This window comes from Peromyscus eremicus, chromosome 9 (assembly GCF_949786415.1).
Source record: "Peromyscus eremicus chromosome 9, PerEre_H2_v1, whole genome shotgun sequence".
NCBI classification, from domain to species: Eukaryota; Metazoa; Chordata; class Mammalia; order Rodentia; family Cricetidae; genus Peromyscus; species Peromyscus eremicus.
In genome coordinates this window covers 56,927,925-56,947,248 of record NC_081425.1, presented here as the reverse complement: position 1 = coordinate 56,947,248, position 19,324 = coordinate 56,927,925, and the positions used below count along the sequence as shown (strand labels likewise).

General features: G+C 40.4%; 1 protein-coding gene across 3 annotated transcripts in view; it reads left to right on the top strand.

The window, feature by feature from the left end:
- The window catches only part of Ints9 (integrator complex subunit 9), an 88,859-nt gene that overhangs the window by 19,332 nt on the left and 50,203 nt on the right, over positions 1-19,324 (top strand). For 2 of the 3 annotated variants that reach the window (XM_059273463.1, XM_059273464.1), the window contains exons 2-3: positions 11,265-11,392; positions 17,677-17,737. In XM_059273463.1, the coding sequence (XP_059129446.1) occupies positions 11,265-11,392; positions 17,677-17,737 (189 nt within the window). Of the gene's footprint in view, positions 1-11,264; positions 11,393-17,676; positions 17,738-19,324 lie in introns of those variants that run through there. The other variant, XM_059273465.1, reaches the window with a different exon arrangement.

Below are 19,324 nucleotides of genomic sequence, written 5' to 3'. Positions count from 1 at the left end.
TCCTAGTGAGTTGGATAACTGTCTTCCCATTTTCACAAGTGTGACTGGGATCCCTAGTAACCATGCAGTCTCTGGTTGACTCTGATGTCCAGGTTTTTCCTGACCTTGAACATTAACTGCATTTGATCTGGCTTAAGAAGAAACCCTGACATGTACTAGCAAGGTTTTCATCGCTAGTCGGGTGGTGGTAGTGCACACCTTTAATTCCAGCACTTGGGAGGCAGAGGCAGGCAGATCTCTGAGTTGAAGGCCAGCCTGGTCTACAGAGCAAGTTCCAGGACAGCCAAGATGACACAGAAAAATCCGTTCTAAAAATATAAACAAACAAAAAAGAAAAAGAGTTCATCTGTGCCAAATACCCAAGGGAAACAATTTAAAAGATGAAATTTTTGTCTCAGCTTATGTTATCAGAAGTTTTCACTGAAGGTTGGCTTGATCCATTGCTTTGGCAGGTGACAAGGTAGAACATGAGGCAGAGTTTATGCAGGCTGCTCATCTCCTGATGGCCAGGAAGAAGAGAGAGGAAGGGGCCAGGAGACAAGGTTTCTCTTTCCTGCAGTGACCTAATTCTTCCATCAAGGACCTACTTCCTACTTTATACTACCACCCCATGCAATAATGCCATCAGATTATGAATATGGATTAATCCACTAGTGAAATTGGGTTCATTGTAATAGCTTCCCAGAAGCCCCACCTCTGACCCCTGCTGCACTCAGAACCAAACAGTTGAGACGTGATATTCCACTTTAGTCTCTCCCTTGCTGATTCTTGGCTGATTCCACTCCACTGACCACTTAGAAGACTCACTATTTGTTACCCAGTTTTCTTCTTTCTTACACTTCATCATTGCTGCACACTTTCAAAAATTTGTATAAATAAGCCTGTCTTTTGTATGTTGGTTTGGTTTGGGTTTTGTTTTGTTTTGTTTTTTGCTTTTTGAGATGAGGTTTTTGTAGCCACGGCTGTCCTGGAACTCATTCTGTAGACTAGAACTCAGAGATCCTCCTGCCTCTGCCTTCCAAGTGCTGGGATTAAAGGCATGCACTATCACCCAGCTTAAGCCTGTCTTTTTTAAATAATGTTTTTGTTCTTTGATAATATCATATAATATGTTATACTCATATTTTTCCCCTCCCCAACTCATTCCAGATCCTCCTAAATAAACCTATTGTCTTTAATTTTTTATTTGCCAGTAGAACCTTGTGGTAATAATTAGTTATAGATCTAAAAATTAAAACCAAAAACAACAAAAAAACATTTTTTGAAGCAGAGATGGAAATCTTTAAAGGATATTTTAATATAGGCTTAAACATGAGGGTTAGAGGAAAAGAGGCACTCAAAAAGTCACACCCACATGTGGGTGCAGACTCCTCAAGGAAGAGTCCCCAAGTCTTTTTTTTCTGATGGGAATTTTTGTATGAGAGAGAGACAGAGAGAGAGACAGAGAGAGAGAGTAAGAGTAAGAATGTGTGCCTACATGCTACTGCATGTGGAGTCCAGGGAACAACATCCCATCCCAGTATGTGGATTCTGGGAATCTAACTCAGTTCATCGGACTTAGTATCAGGTGTCTTTACCTGATAAACCATCTTGCCCACTGTTTGCTTGCTTGTTTGTTTGTTTGTCTAAGGAAGGTCTTACTATGAAGCCTAAGATGGCCTCATTCACAGCAGTTCTGCTTCAGCTTTCTGAGTGCATGAATTACAGGCACAAGCTCCAATGCCTGCTCTTTTTTCCTTCTTTATAGACAAGCCAACAAAAAAAACTGGCCGATGTTTAAAAGGCGTAGTCAGAAGTACAGAAGTGAGGGGTACCTGGTAATTGATGCTGCGGTGACAGTTTGAAGTGTTTTGTTGGGTTTGTGGGTTTTTTGATTTTTTTGCGGGGGGGTGGGGGGGTTGTTGTTGTTTTGTTTTGTGCTGAAGTAGCAAGGATTTGCTGAGAGATCATTTCTGTGTCACAGAAATAAAGTATTGTAGCTGTGGAAACTGGTAGAAGCTTGACGTCCAGTGTCTAAAACCAGCGTACTTACTGGTATGTCTTCAGCCCCCAGGCTGCAGTCCTTTGAAGCTGGAAGCTATGCCTTCATTGCTTGAGAAACCATGGTGCTCACATGGAAAAAGGAAACAGGAAGAGTCGCCATCCTCTTGGGAAAGAGACAGTGCTTTGAGCAGCCAGCAGTCATGCATTCTTAGTGTGCTTTAGCTTGAGTTTGGAAAGCTTTAGCATGGACCACATTTTCATGTTTTTCTTCTCCGCAAATTAAGATAGTTTATTGAATGAAGCATTGTCTCTTAGGTTATGTCAGTGAGACAAATGGAAAGGTGGGGGAAGAAAGATGGGTGTGTAGGATGGGGGATTATTTAAGAACTAGAGATTAGGGGTAAATGGGTAATTTGCTTCCTTTTACATCAACAGTCACATAAATAGGTCTGCGAACTTTTCTCATCTACTCTAATTGCTTCTTCACATTTATCACTTGCTGGTGCCGGGCAGCCCACAATCCCCAGCCAACCCTGACCTGTCATACTTCTCTCAGCCATAATTGTTTGTTCAATGTGAATTTTCACCCCCTTCTGAGCTTCCATTGGCCAGGGCATTGCTTTATACAACTTTCCTCTGCATTTTAGCTTGTTTTCATAGACTACAAGGCACCGGACTAGGGTCCAAAGGAGTGAGAGCCCTGGGTTCCTCAGCTGTGTGTGGTGACTAGTCACCCTCCAGCCTGAAAATGCCTTACTGTGTATGCTATAGATTTTTTACATGCATGCTACGAAATTTCTACACAAGTGGAAAATTAGCCTTCTTATCTTACCCAGCTGTGTAGTTAATTTGACTATGAACATGATTGGCACATTTAACAGCCTTTGTACAACATAGAATCATGCTTTTAAAAAATGGAAAAAATAAAAGATTAACAAATAAACTGTAATATATTTAAAGAAGTCTCTGGCTGTTAGAGGGCCTGGCCCCAAAAAATCTTAGTAGGGGTAGTCACTGTTGCAGATTCATCGAGTTTGGCCCAGTGGCTCAGGATGGTGAGAAAGAAGGCAGGGGTTCCTCTCCCTTTCCCTGCTACAGCAAGAATCCAGTGCATCCTTGTTGAGGCATAGAGCGTCTCCTAGTGAACTGCTGTTCCTGAGGGCCATGACTGGTACATTGTTGGAGTGGAGAAAAGCTTATAAGCCCCTACAGAACTAAGTTCCTCTTTAAAAAATTTAGGCATAATTCCTCCCAGTGTGTTCATTGTGTAAGCACATCAGTGAAATAATAAAAAGCATCATCTTTGTCTTAAAAGAAAGCTGAGAAATGAGTTAGTTAAATCTCATTTGTCCACTGAGAAATCTGAAGCCTGAAGATTTTCAGCTTCTACTCAGGGCAATACCACCTTAGCGACAAAGGAAGAACTAGTACTTATGCCCAGGTCACATGCAGTACTGGATCTGTGATACACAGCGCGGCAATAAAAACTTGACTTTTTTTTTTTAAGCCAAAAATAATATTTCACTTTGGAAGATAGTTTAAAAAGCTAAACATGGATTTATCATATCACCCAACAGTCCTTACCTATTTGCCATAGAGGCATTATGTGAAGATGTGTGCTGCTTCAGAAACAGTAGGTAAACATGTCCATCAGCATTATTCATAACCATACAAAATGTGTAGACTTTTCTCTACCACAGTGCACTTAAGTACAAGCTAAATATCCATCACTCTGAATACATGAGCTAATTCTGGTACATCCATCCAGTGTAAAGGGGTGAGCTATGTGCATGCAGTGAGGATGAGTCAGCAGTACTGTGGAGGTGTGTGTGTAGGAGATTTCCAGTTGTTGCCCTGCATTCTGACCAGCACTTGGTCTTTTAAATTTTGCCCCTTCTAATATTGGTGCAACCGTTCCTTTCTAAGGATTACTATTGATGGACATTTTATTTACTGCCCAGTGTCATCTTCAGTGAATGCCTGTCCAAATATTTGTTCACCCCTTTGTGTAGTTTGTGCCTTGGTGAGTTACAAGAAGTGTGTAGTTGATTGGGTCAGGGTCTTGGTGAAGCCTAGACTGGCATAAAACATGATTTATTGTAGCCCAAGCCTTCCAACTTGGGACTCTCCCACCTCCATCTCTCCAGTGCTTAGATTACAGGTGCCACCACACCAAACAAAAAGTTTGATTTTTTTTCTTCTCTTTTTTTTTGCTTAGCATGTATTAAATATGCATGATGAATTCATCATGACATTTTCATACATGTACACAATGTATTTCAATCATATTAACCTGCTTTCCCTATTTTGTCCCCTCCCACTCCACTGATCCACTTCTTCGTAACTTCCCAACCCAACATCTTTATCAATTCAAATAAGGCTTTGTAGGACTTACCACTGTTTAAAAGACTCTAATCACTTGGTGATCTTTTCTCTGAGTCTAGCGAGAATGGACACTGCATTGGCTCAGTGTGCTGACTCTAGAGCTCACTGCCAGCTTCCTACTGCTTTGGGACCATATGCACACTTCATGCCTGAGCCTCATGGTCTTCATCTATATAATAGGAAAATATTTCCTACTCACAACCTTTTAAGAAGGATTAAAGGAGTTAAGTGTAAATTATTTACAGGTAGTCTGGTACCTAACAAACACTAGGTCACAATAACTAACTGCATGCCAAACAAAACTTTCAGGAAGACTAGGAGAAAAGAGACCACGTGATACTTTGTGCTTTGTTCATTTTGCAAATGACACACTTCCCCAAAGCCAGTTAGCTGAAATTCAACTTGCCATATGATCACAGCCGCCAGATTTGTTAGTAATGTTTCTTTTTATGCAATTCTGAGTATTTCCTACCATTCTGGAAGACTTGTATGAGGTTACCTTGGGGATGAGGAGGTAAAGCTACCTGGTTGTCAGTTTGAAAGCATTACGTTTGCTGACACTTCAGGCCATAATGGGATTTAGTCTTATTAGTAGATATAATATTCCAAACATGTGTTTTAAAATTAGTAACAGAGACCTCCTGGTGTTGTATTTCCCAACAAAAGGAATGCTGGAAACTTCTGTTCACTTAATCTTTGGGCCATTAAGGAACATTGTCTTGTGAGGACTTGGACCAGTGCTTTGAGAGCAAAGAAAGTCTGATTTGGATGTTCCCATACGTGATGCAGACATTCAGGCTAAGAAATCAATATGAAAATTATTCTCAAAACAGTGACCTGCCCTGGCCCATTCTTATAGAACTTCTGTAGATAAAGCCCCACCAATTGAACTCACTAAAAATGTTAGGACAGTAAGAAACAATGAAGTCTTTCTCGAGTTAGAATCAGCAGACATTGCAGGGTTCCCAGGAACTTCAGACAGTTGTGCCAACAGCAGACATTGAAATTAATGTTAATGTGAGCTGTGAATGTATCAAACCTCTAAAAAGACTAAAAGGCCATGATGTGAACAGGAGAGGTGTAGAAATGAAACAGTGGTCACTGAGAAGGACATTTATAGCCCAACTGAGGGATGGAAAGGATGTGTGTGTGTGTGTGTGTGTGTGTGTGTGTGTGTGTGTGTGTGTGTGTGTGTTTGAGAGAGAGAGAGAGAGAGAGAGAGAGAGAGAGAGAGAGAGAATGTGAACATTATCAGTTAATAAACCCATTGGTTAACAGCTGATTTGATAACACTGAAATTAACAAAATAAATCTGAGGAAAAGACATACACTGTATGGAAATAAAAATCAAAGCAGTTCAGTTGTGAGGGACATGGGGTAAAGTGAAATGTTGCAGCATACCTTCAGTAGGTGTTTCAGAGAATGCAATGGATACAATACTCAAAGGGAGAGTGACTGACAGTTTTGTTTTGATTCCAAATAGTCATGAAAGTCCTGAGTCTTTGTATTTTAAAATCATAAACCAGTAAGACTACCTAGTCTTGGGAGATTTGCAAATGTTTAAGGTACAAGTAAAGGCCACTATAAGCAGGTTCCCCACCACCACTTTTTAATGCTGCTCTAACCACGCAACTAAGAATGAATGTGACAGGTATGCCTTCCACTCACTTAATTCTTACAACTCTATTATCGATGAGGGAACTTAGTCTTCAGAAAATCACACATTAATAATGAGATTGAGCGAGATTTGAGTTGAGGTAATCTACCATACAAACCCCAGACTTATATAATTTGATCAAACAGCCTCAACATTGAAGCCGCCTATCAAATAGTTGACTTTTCTTGGTTGGGGTCATTTAGATGGCTACTACACTGGTTCTAGGGACATTTTGGTGAGACTGTAGGATCTAGATGGTGTAGACTGTAATGTATCAGCAGAGCAAATATGAGTTGTTAAGCAGTGATGTAAATAGGCACAGCATTTTATGGAAAGCATTTGGCAGCAGATTTTTAAGAGCCATAAAATGCTCATACTTTTTGACCTAGTTAATACCACTTCTGAGAATGCAGGAAAGAAGCAGTCCAGTATGAAAAAAAGATCCTCCAGCACCATGTGATCAGCACAGACATGTCTGTAACTGAATACTCTGCAAATCTTTGTGTTCACTATAAGGGAATGATTGGCTGATGAGTGATAAGATATTTGCTTAGTCAATGAACATTAAGTTTCCTTGACTGAGACAAGGAAAACAGTCATCAAGGAAAACAGTCATCGTGAGTTTTAAAAGCAGGACCCAAACTTTATAATAAATTGCAACTTTTAAAAATTTTTAATTTATTTTATGTGTATGGGTGTTTTGCCTACATGTACATATGTGTAACATGCATACAGTGCTCTCAGAGGCCAGAAGAGTATGTCCATGTGAGCTGCCATGTAGGTGCTGGGAATGGAACCTGAGGAGGCAATTCTCTTAACCACTTAGCCATCTTTCCAATACCCTCCACCTATGCACAAAAATCACATCTTTCACATAAAGTGAAAGGAAATACTCAAATAATTAGACAGGTATGACTTTAATACTTCTCTTTCCTCTATCTTTGAAGATTTTTATAACATAGATGTGTGTTTCTATTTTTAAATTGAAATCCCTTGCTGACTTGGTTTTTTGTTGGTTTGATCTTATAGCTGCGCTGTGATCAGAGAGCCCATTAGAGGCTTGTAGTGAGCATCTCTGGGTGATATGGGGCATGCCTCTTTTATTCGTTGGAGGAACCTTTGGCCAGCACTCTATATCTCTCCATGCAGGTGACCCACAGTGATCAGTACATTCTGGGAGACAGGACTGAGATCCTGGAAGACAGGAGGACCTCCACATATGTTGGCTCTTCCAAACCAAACCAAAATATGTGGTTTCCTTGTCCCTGCAAATTAGGCAAATGGGAACAGGGTCTGTCTCCTTTCATAGGTACTCTAAACATATTTTGCACTCACATTTAGCCCTTTGTCCTTTGATGACTGTAGTAAATGGTGCCTCTCCTAGAGTGCCGTTCCAAATAATGAAGCAGACACCAAAGAAGTTAAAGTAAGTTTTTATTGAAATGAAAGTAAGGGCTGGGCGGTGGTGGCGCATGCCTTTAATCCCAGCACTTGGGAGGCAGAGCCAGGCGGATCTCTGTGAGTTCGAGGCCAGCCTGGGCTACAGAGTGAGTTCCAGGAAAGGCACAAAGCTACACAGAGGAATCCTGTCTCAAAAAAAAAAAAAAAACAAAAACAAAAACAAAAACAAAAAAAGAAAGAAATGAAAGTAAGGAAATAAAGTGTACCTTGTGTGGTTTGAATGACAGTGACCCCCATGAGCTCATATGTTTGAATACTTGGTCTCAGTTTTTGGAACTGTTTGGGAAAGATTAGGAGGTGTGGCCTTGTTGGAGGAGGGCTTTGAGGTTTCAAAAGCCCACATCATTCCCAGCTAGCTCTTGCTGCCTACTGGTTGTGTCCCAAGATGTGAGCCCTCAACTATGCTGCAAGGCCTCTCCTGTCTGCTTGCTGCCCTGCACCGCCCCCCTCCCCCCATGATGGTTGTGGACTCTAATCCTCCAAAACTGTAAATTCCAATTAAATACTTTCTTTTATAAGTTACTTCGTCATGGTGTTTTGTCACCACAATAGAAAAGTAAAAAAGACACCTTGTGAACAAAGCAAGCTGACTAGGACAAGAACAAACTGGCTGCTTCAAGTCTTGGGCTCACTGTAGCATTTATTGGTGTGGCATGAAACTGTGTTCTGCTCAGGATGATGAAGACCATGGCCATAAAATGTGTACTCCACCTTCCTAGACTAACTGAGAAAGAAACAGTCTGTTGTTTCAATTAAAAGTTGTTCTGTGTGACCCAAAATTCAGGATGGCTGTTTAAGACAGGAGATAGCTAACTGTATTTATTATACCTTTTAGCTTTCATTAGCTGTGGGCTAGAAAGTAATAACTAATTGAAATAATGCCTGCTGTCATCAATTTAGCCTTCAAGTCTGTAGCTGGTTTAAAGTTCCTGACTTTGGCTCATCTTTAACATAACAGTTATAAGCCATGGGCTGCTCTTCTGGTTCGTTTGCAACCAAGTAGTGACTAGCTTGAGGGTTGGTTGCTTGCTCAAAGGTCAGCAATGGAACATCTCCGCTGCCTCCCCTCCCACTTTTTTCATTGCCTGTCCCAAAGGAAGCTTACAGAGCACTCAGTTTCTTGATTCTTGGCGTTAATATTTTTAGATAATGCAAACAATTTAAAAGAAGTGACCATTTCTCATAATACCTCTGAGGAGAAGTAGAAGATTCCTACCATGTACAGAGACCACACAGAGCAGTAGACACCTAAAAGACTTATCTTAAGCAGTGGTTGGCTGTAGGAAGCTTGATGTGACATTGCTCTGACTTACCTTGTCCTTGTGTTAAATGAGAAGCAGTGGACTTTTCAGGGATTAAGAGCATGGCTTGCTTCATCTTCTGGGCTAACAGGTTAATGGAAACTTCTCCAGAATGACTTGAATCAGTCAAGGAAAAGGTCTTTGCTCCTTCTTAAACATGGCAGATGGATCTGGGGAAATGACTCAGCCTATCAGATGTTTCCCCACCAAGCATAAGGGACCTACCTCACCTTCACTCATATCCCAGCACCCACATAAAAAGCTGGGCATGGCAACATCCACCTATAATCTGAGTACTGTGCAAACAAAGGTGGGCAATCCCTGACTAGACCAGCTTGCTGACTAGCCAGCCTCGCCAAATCCATGAGCTTCAACTTCAGTGAGAGACTTTGTCTCATTAAATAAAATGGAGAGCAACTGAGGAAAACACCCAGAGTCACCCGTTAGCCTACACATACACACAGTCACATACATATACACACAGTGACAGGGTATTCCTCCGGAGAGAAAAGTTTCAGTGTGTCACAGGCATTCTTCCCTTTACATTAAGAAGAGCATAAGAAATGTTTAGGTCAGTGCATTGTCTTGTCAAAGTTATTCTGTAATACACACTTGTATCTTTTGCTGCCTTAGGCTAGAGACTGACTCCTGATTGGCTGAGAGTGAGTATCTCACCCTTCTGCTTCAAGTGTGCACATCAAGAATGCATGCATCCTTTGGAGCCATTTCTGCTGACAAGGCTGAGCCATGACTTTACTGTGCTTATTAACCTTTTAAACCATGTCTCTTTTTAAAAGTTATTTTTTAAGGCAATAGATTTCATTTGGATGTTTTCATATGTAAATGTCTTTATATTTTGTTATTCACACCTCTTCCACCTTCCTTACTCCTATTCCCTTTTTCTCTGATTGGCTCCCTTCTTTTCCCCAAATAGTACCCCATTCCACTTTATGTAACATACTCCACTGCCCTCTTCTGCTCCCTGAAGATCTCTAAGTCTGGCATGTTTAATTAACATAATGATCTCCAAGTCTGTCCGTTTTTCTGTAAATTCCATGATTTCGTCTTTCTTTACAGCAGAATAATCATGGCACATTTGTACCACATTTTCTTTAATCATTCATTATCTGTTGTTGGACATTTAGGCTGGTTCTAGTTTTTTAGCTGTTGTGAATAGGGCATCGATAAAAGTGGGTGCGTAAGTATCTCTATGGCACTTACTATTGACTTTGAGTCCTTCAGGTATATGCCCAGGAGTAAAATAACTGACTCCTCCAGTAGTCTCTTTTTAGTGTTTTGAACTCCCCAGACTGCCTGTACCAGTTTACATCCCCTCTGAAGTGTGTAAGGGTTCTTCCTTCCTCACACTATCACCATCACTTGTTGTCATCTTTGTTTGGGCATTTATTTTGTCTTTTTGGGTAGGGTCATCATGATAAGCCTAGCTGGCCTCAAATTTGTGTTGCTCCTCATGCTTCTGCCTCCCAGTGCTGGCATTGCAGGCAGACACCACTATTCTTGGCTTGTTTTCTTAATGATAGTCATGACCGGAGTGTGATAGAATCCAGAAGCAGTTTCAATTTGCATTTCCCTGATAGCTCAATATATTGAACACTCTTTCAAATGTGTATTGGTCATTTGTATTTCTTCTTTTTAGAAGTCTTTGTTTAGTTTATTAGCCCATTGATCAGTTAAATTATTTGATGTTTAATTTTTGCTGTTCATATAGATTCTAGATATGAATCTCCTGTCTGATATCTAGTCTACAACAGTTTCCTCTTCCAGAAAAGCCAGTGTTTATCAGCGGAGAGACCCAAACATCAAACATAATTTGAGGACTCAGTGAGTTAGTTCCATTGGCTCTCTCCAGCTTCAAGCAGTACTCAGGTGAAGATAGGACAGTAGGCGATCTATACGTTACAAGTAGTTAAGAGTTCAACAAGAGAAAAGGATGTCACATAGAAGGTTAGCCAAGCTCACACACTGTCCTTATGGAAGAAGAGGACTTCAGATAGGAAGTTAGTTGAGCTCACACGCTGTTGTTATGGAAGATGTCACATAGAAAGCTAACTGAGCCCATACACTGCCTTTCTGGGAGAAGATGACATCACATAGAAAACTAGCTGAGCCCACACACTGCCTTTCTGGGAGAAGATGACATCACATAGAAAACTAGCTAAGCCCACACACTGTCCTTCTGGGAGAAGATGACGTCACATAGAAGACTAGCTGAGTCACACATTGCCCTTCTGGGAGAAGATGACATCACATAGAAGACTAGCTGAGTCACACATTGCCCTTCTGGGAGAAGATTACATCACATAGAAGACTAGCTGAGCTCACACACTGTCCTTCTGGGAGAAGATGATGTCACATAGAAGACTAGCTGAGTCACACATTATTCTTACAGGAGAAGATGACTGCTTTTACTTCATTTCCTAGGCTGTTTCTATAACTTGATTTTTTTTTTTTTTCAGTATTGCCTGTCAGGGCACCCAACTTTACCATGCAATGTGCTCAAATTCAAATCCACCACTATTATGTTGGACTGCGGACTGGACATGACTTCCACCCTCAATTTCCTTCCTTTGCCTCTTGTTCAAAGGTATGTGCTGATGCATCCTGAGGTAACATGAGCTTTAGTTCCCTGAAAAATGGGACCCATTAGTATGAACATTACTTGTACCTTGTGTTGTCTCATATATTTGCTTTGTCCCTTTAAAACTGTTCTATCCAAATAATTTCCTTTGGTTGTGTTGGTGGAAAGTGCTCTATTGATTTATTGATTGACTCCTTTATTCCAACTTCTTCGGGGCCTCTGTAAAATGTTTCTGCAACTGCTCAGTGCAACTGAGGTCATGTATATTTCATCTGTCTTCTTAATTCATGTAAAAGGTAATAAATGACTAACTGATGAGCTCCAGAACTGAATTTTAGGATCATTTAACTGCCTTTTCAGGGGCTCAACAGAGTAAATGCTGACATTTCTTTTCTGTGCATTGTTTTCATATTAGTCAACTTTAGATCTCGTGTGTGTGTGTGTGTGTGTGTGTGTGTGTGTGTGTGTGTGTGTGTGTGTATTTATGTATGAATCTCCCAAGTTCATGTCCTAAGTCACCTGGATTGCCTTGACCTTACAGTCAGTATTGTTGACGCTAAACTAAGATTTTAAGAAGCTGCTTCTTCATTTGCTTCTACTTAGACAGGGCAGTTTATAAGAAAAGTGACTTTTAAAATCAAATATGCTCACAGTAGCAAAAATAAAATGATAACCACATATCAGAGATGAGATGGAAAAGCTATGTGAAACAAATTGAAGAGCTTAAAAGAATAGTGAACTGAGTAAACCGTCTAATTCATCTCAGTCCTTCCTGAAGACAGCACCGAGTACAGTGATGATTCACAATGATAACCCCGTGAACCATCCAGAAAAATTAGAATCAACCATTGATCTTTTTCTGAGATAAAGGATATAACTAAGGACCACGGGGACAAGGTCACAGATAATTTCAGATTACATTTTATGCAAAGTTGATGGGATTCACTTATAACTATACTTAGCACTTTAAAATATAGATATTATCCAAGACTGGGAGAAGATGGTATTTACATAGTTGGCAGATTGCTTCCTATTTAAAGAGCTGGATGCTGTTGTCTTTTTTCCCCATAAAGAATAAAATATTCGTTATTTTGATGTTTATTAAAAATCTGCCCTATGTGGGACCAGGGATAACGATATCACAAAACTGATTTCTTACCCCCAAAGAGCATGAAAGTCCTTCAGCAGAGACAGTGTATATCTGGAGACTGCCTGTATTTGAGATGAACAATCACCTACATTCTATGATAATCACTTTTTTTAGATACTATGAAGGTTTCTAAAGAGGATGTGCCTGCTCTGTAGGCTCATGAATGTTCTTGACTACCAAAACCAGAATTGGTCAGACGGTACCAGCTTCATGTTGTCTTTCCTGCTCATTCTCTTTAGGTAACTCCTCTATCACCAGCACTGGTAAGGAGGGAAATTCATACCCTTCCTCTCCTGCCTTTTGTCTTTTAATTATTATTCTTACTTCAGAGGGAAGTGATACTGATTGGGATGGTTGGCAGTTCCTAGAGATCTTTATAAAAAGTGTCTCTTAGGACTAGGGAGACGGCTCACTGGATAAAGCACTTGTTGTGCACGTATGAGGACTGGAGTTCATGTCTCCAGCACCCACATCAAAGCCAGGCAGGCCTGCCCACCTGCTTTTAATCTTGGTGCTGGGGAGGCAGAGCCAGGGACTCCCTGGGGTATACTGGCCAGCTAGACTAGCCCAGTCAGTGAGCTTTGGGCCAGTAAGTGAAGTGGAAAGGGATCAAAGAAGACAATCTCAACCTCTGGCCTCCACACACAGGAATGCATGGCACACTACACAAATACATGTTTTTAAAAAGTGCCTCTTGTCATTCAAGCCAGACACTTAGGGACACATTTGCTTAAAATAAGTATATCCATCCTTCCCTCCCTGACCCCTTACCCTGCTTTGTCTTTGCAGCTCTTACTATTACATTACTTCATATATACATATTTATTATCTTTCTTCTCCACTGAAGATGGAATTTTATAAGGACGGGAATTTTGTTTTCCACTGCATTCCCAGCACTTAGACCAATTCTTGGCCTGTAATAGCAGCTCGGTAAATATTTGGCTTTCTGAGTAAATCACTGTCCTCCTTGGAGCCCATCCTGCCTTACCTTCTCAGAGTCTTTTCATTATTAAAAGTGTCAGTGTTAAATCATTGTATCTTTGCTTTAGTGCAAACTTGGGGTAGAGATGGGAGTGTCTGTGTCTGTGTGGTGCTGGGGATCAAACTCAGGGCCTTGTAAATGCTACTCAAGCATCCCTTACTGAGACCAGACAGGCCTCAAACTCATAATCCTCCTGCCTCCGCCTCCCAATGCTAGGATTACAGGAGTACGTCACCAGACCTGGCTGACTTTCTATCTTTAGTCCTTATCTATATACCTGTTAGTATTTCTCCATTTCACCAGTTCAGCTTTCATTATACAGTACTTTATAACAAAATCAAAGGAGAATTTGTGATTTAGTATCCTGTGTTGACCACACATTGTATTCAGTTACCTGGTTTTAAGTCTCATTTAATAATAAACTCTGGAAGAGTTTCTCAATCTGTCTGTTTTAATGACCTTGACATTTTTAGACATATGGGTCAATTATTTTATATTGTCTTTTAATGTGGGTATATTTGATGTTACTCATACTAGGTTAGAATTATTATTCTCTAATCATCCACCCCAGAATCATCTTGTAGAAGTACAAGCCAGGGCTTGTCTAGCACTCTAGACTCTCAGTGTTTTGTCTGACTGCTCTTATTGTACATACCTTCAGCTCCTCACCCTCTCTGGGTCCTGTCTTTCTCCTGGCCAGCACAGCAGAAAGTCCTCTCTCAGATCATCTAAGGTGGCAGTGTCTGTGCTAGAAGAATGTGCAGATGACACTGGCCGGATGCAGGCCTGGGAGATCATGCGGGACTCAGTGTTCCTGCTAGCATGGTGAAAATGCCTGCTGCCTTCCCTGTGCTCTCCAGACCTAGACCCTCAACGAGCTCCCCCTGGACCCTGGTGTTCCAGACCTCAGTTTAATTCTAGGCCCAGGGAAGTCTTTTGATGCTGCCTAGACTGGTCCTTATTAGGCATCTCTGTGGTACTTGGTGCTCTGTGGCATCCCATCCTAAGAGCAGCTTGTTTGTTCTCTGGCTGTTTGTGTGGGTATGTACTGTCTTACCTGCCTTTGTGGGAGGGACATGTGTGTTTCATTCACAGATGGATCTAGCACCTGCCTGGGTGCTTGACATAAAGATGCTAAGTGACTGACTAAATGCCTGGCTTTCTACAGATCTGGACCAAATGCTGAGGCTCTTTTCCTGTTTTCTACACTTTGATCAGAGTAGAGTAATGAGCTATTAATAAATAGTTTTGAATAAATAAGTTAATACACCATGCCTTTTTTTGATATTTATCTTTGGATTTAAAAGTTTAATACATTTCATACTAGAAAATTGTAAAAATGTGTTTTTAAAAACTGCCTATCACATTCAACTTGCCTTCCACTATTTTTCTAGGCAAATGTTTTATAATGCTTTAGGTTATTTCATTATGGGACTAATTTTCACATTTTCCAAAATAAACAATCGTTAGAAAAACAGATCTTGTATACGTGATTTCTTGACAAAAAAATTTAATTGTATCCTTTGTGTCAAAGAAATGGTTCTAAAATAGTTAAATGCAATAATAACACATTCTTCTCCAGTCATCATTTTTCTAGCATTTTCTCCTGAATTGCTGGCATTTCAGGTCTCTAGTATATAAAAGTAAGTCAGATTACTAGAATTAAATAGTCATTTGATTTTTAATTTGTTATTATATGTGTAGGGTGTGTGTGTGTGTGTGTGTGTGTGTGTGTGTGTGTGTGTGTGTGTGTGTACATACACACAACACATGTGTAAAGGTCAGGAAACACCTTTCAGAACTTGGTTCTACCATGGAATCTGGGGGTTGAACTCAGGTTCAGGTTTGCATGTCAAGTACTTTTACTGCAAAGCCCTCTTGTTGGCCCATAAGTGGTTTTTGTTGTTTTGTTTGTTTTGTTTTGTTTTGATTCAGCCTTCTTAATGTACATGAAGTTAGTCTCACCTTCTAGAAACCATTCGCCTAGATAGAGAGTCACTTTATAACTCTTAGAGAAAGTAGCTTCATTTTCCATAATCGGCAAATTAAGCCATGGGTGCCGAGTGCCCAGCTTCTTAAATTGTAGGTTGGAACCCTACATAATTGATTGTGAAGGCTGCAATAGATTTGGCACAGTAAAAGGTTTCTGAATGAACAGTGACTAACAATTAATTCAAAGTCAAATGAATCCAAGAGTTTCCCTCTGCACTCACCTGTGTTGCATCATGTGCCTACACTGCAGTCAGGGTTCTGAATACACAGCGTCATGTTCTGCAGTGCCGGTAAACACTGCCTGCATCATCTCCACTCCAGACTACTGCATGTCATGAACTGCAATGCTTTTACTATACATACATGATTCTCCATTCCTATAAAAACATAATGGTTTAATTACAAAAAACAAAGACCATGTTTTCCTACCATTCCTGTATACAAGTATCAGATTAGTACAATAGTGAAGTTAGTAAATCTGGATGTAACTTTGGGTTGTATTGTGTTAAAATGTTAGATTTTTAAAATTGCTATTTCTGAGCCAGTAGGATGGCTCAGAGGATAAAAGTTCTTGCTACCAAAGCTGATGCCTTGGATTTGATCCCAAGGCCCTACCTGAGGGAAAGAGAGAACCTACTTCTGAAAGTTATTCTTTGACCACACAAATGCCATGATACATATACAGCCCCTAACACATACACAATAACACAATTTAATATTTTACATTGTTGTTTGAATTGCTGACTCGAGTTTCATAAATTGTTAGATGAATTCTGGCTTGGAGTGAGGATAGAATGCCCAACAATTTCTGAAATGACCCTACTTCTGTCATTTTTTTAAAAATCATATATTCATGTGTGATGGCATTCGTAACATTGATGATTACAAAATCAAAATGTTTATCAACTCTGAAAAAATATTGAAGATGTCTGATTCCTATGGGAATCCAATATTCAGCCAAGATTTATTGATGTATGTAAAACCAAATAAGCACATCTATTTCATTAGTATGCAGATTTACTCTGATCTTTAGTAGATGGTAAGGTAATATGTATGCCAAAGGATTGTTTATGACTATTAGTAAATGTTTGGTCTCTATGCTTATTTTAAGATTTATTTATATACTTTTAGTGCATGTGTATGAGTTTTTTATGTACGTTGTATGTGCAAGTACCCTCGGGCCAGAAGAGGACATTGGGTAACCTGGAAATGTAGCTTACAGGTGGTTTTGAGACACCCAATGTGGGTTCTGGGAACCAAACCTGGGTCCTGCAAGAGCAGTACTCACTTAACTTCTGAGCTATCTCTCCAGCCCCTGTATACTTATTTTATATACCTGTATATACTTAGGATCACATAAAAATTTCTTGGGCAAAAGGAGATCACAAGTAGAGTTCTAGGTGGCCTAGTGTAATCCACTTGTCAGCACTGAATTCACAGCCCAGCACCTAACCTCAGTTTGCTTTCTCAGAGTCAATGAAGCCACCCACTCATTCTGCCTCCACTCATAATGGCTGTTGAACACAAGATAAAGCCAAGGTAGTTAGAGATTGGAAGCTCTAAAATGTTCTCAGTATTTCATCTGCACTCTTCCCTTTCTGTTCTTCATAAATTCTTTTAATTTCCCCAGTTTATGCTAACCTGTTCTTTTGCCACATGACCACCCTTTGTTTGTTTTGGTTTGGGTGGTGTTAGGGATTAAACCTGGGGCTGTACACATGATAAACAAACATTCTATCACCCAGCTATATTCCCAGCCCTGGGTATTTTTGAGATAGCATCTCACTGTACAGCCTAGGCTGACCTCTGAGTCGCTCTGCTGCCACAGCTTCCTGAGAGCCTGATCATAGGCACATACCGTGATACCCAGCTGTTTTATTCTGTTCAGACAGGGTTTTACTGTGTAGTCTAGGCCGTCCTCAAACTTGAGATCCTCATGCTTCATGCTTACAGCTGTTGGGGTTATAAGCAAGGACCACCATAGCCAGCTGTAAAACAGGTTCTTAGGCTTAGTACAACATGGTTAGTTTTCATCTTCTCCGTTAATTGGGTAAGAATCACCGCCAGTAACTGCTCACTGTGTTTAATTATATGGTGAATGTAAAGTCATCTTGAATTCACTGACGATTATAATGTATTTAGGATAATTCAATTTTTGTTTTGCAGTCCCAGGCTGTCTAATCTTCCTGGCTGGTCTCTAAAAGATGGAAATGCTTTTTTGGATAAGGTAATATCTAAAATACAAACTGAATCCTGCCTATCCACAGGGGAAAGCTGTCCTGTCCTGCCAGAGCCATGCTGATGACTCAGGCTCATTGTGTTTTTTCATGTGTATTCTCTTCCAAACCCTACGATTCATGTTAAGTTCTCTAATACTTGATAATTGCTGTCTATAAGTTCCTTTACAGACTCTTTGTTTGGCCTCAGGTCACATTTGTGTCTGTGACAATCTTAAATACTTTGCAAATTTATCACCAAAGAAAGAAAGCTGTCTACAGTTGTAATTAGGGTCCCAAAGGTGATACTTATTAGAGTTTGGTCAGCTTATTAAATGAGATCCCAATGCTTAAAGAAACTAAAACTGTGACATAGGCACACTTTGCCAGTGGTAGAAGATTAAAACGTGCAGAGCATCTCTACGCCACTCCGTGATCCTCTAAATCATTCATCCTTGTCTGAGCTTCAAAATTAAAAAGCTGAATGAGTTTAAAGATCTTTCACATGATTCATCTGAGTAAGACAGTTACTCCTTTTAATGGACACTGCTGATGCGTGGGCTTTTTTCAGAATTAATTCCTGTAGCTGCACCCCAAACTCATGTGCAACCCAGATGCATAATTTGAAACTAGACTTCCCTCATAGCTGACTATAAAATTATGTGACATTCAGGAACCTGTGTACCTGATTTCAGCCTGGGTCTCCTGCTGACTATAAATCATTATCCCCAAGAAAGGCTCAAAAGCATTGCATTACCATTGCATTGTGAGTGAAATGACTTGCATGTGTATGTGGGAGTGTTTCATTAAAAGGGAGTGGTGAGTGAAAGACAGCGACATTGCAAGTGTTTGGAATGGCAATGAGTCTCCTGCAGGCCTCCTGGTGGCTGAGAATCCAGAGTCTTTATCACAGGACGTGCTCTGGTGATAAGGAGATCACAGTGCCCTCTTAAGATCATGCAAGGTTTCAAACGGCCCGTGGTGTAGCTCGTCTGGTGTTTGGTTTTGTTTTTAATGTAATTTCTTCATTGATTCTTTGGGAGTTTCATGTCATGTACCCCAATTCTGCTCACTTCCTGGTCCCCCCATATCCTCCCCTAACCCCTGCAGCGTCCTACACACAAAAGAAATTTTTTTTTTGTTTTGTTTTGTTTTGTTTTTGTTTTTCGAGACAGAGTTTCTCTGTGTAGCTTTGCGCCTTTCCTGGGACTCACTTGGTAGTCCAGGCTGGCCTCGAACTCACAGAGATCCGCCTGGCTCTGCCTCCCGAGTGCTGGGATTAAAGGCGTGCGCCACCACCGCCCGGCACAAAAGAAATTTTTAAAAAAATCAAAACAAAGCAAACAAACAAACAAGAACAAAACCTCCTCTTCTTTCCCACCTCTCCAACACCTCCATTTTAGCCTCATCTTGAAGGAGCTGGGAATTCCCCCATTAAACATAATTAATTGCCCATTTGTTTTTAGCTAGCAGGTCCATTGTAATTAAGAATTGTTCATCTCCTTTTTTTGGCTCATCCTATCAATAGTTAAACAGTGCTCACAAGAGCACATTCAAGGGGAAGAAGTGTTTAAGACTCCAATAAAGACTTTAAGATT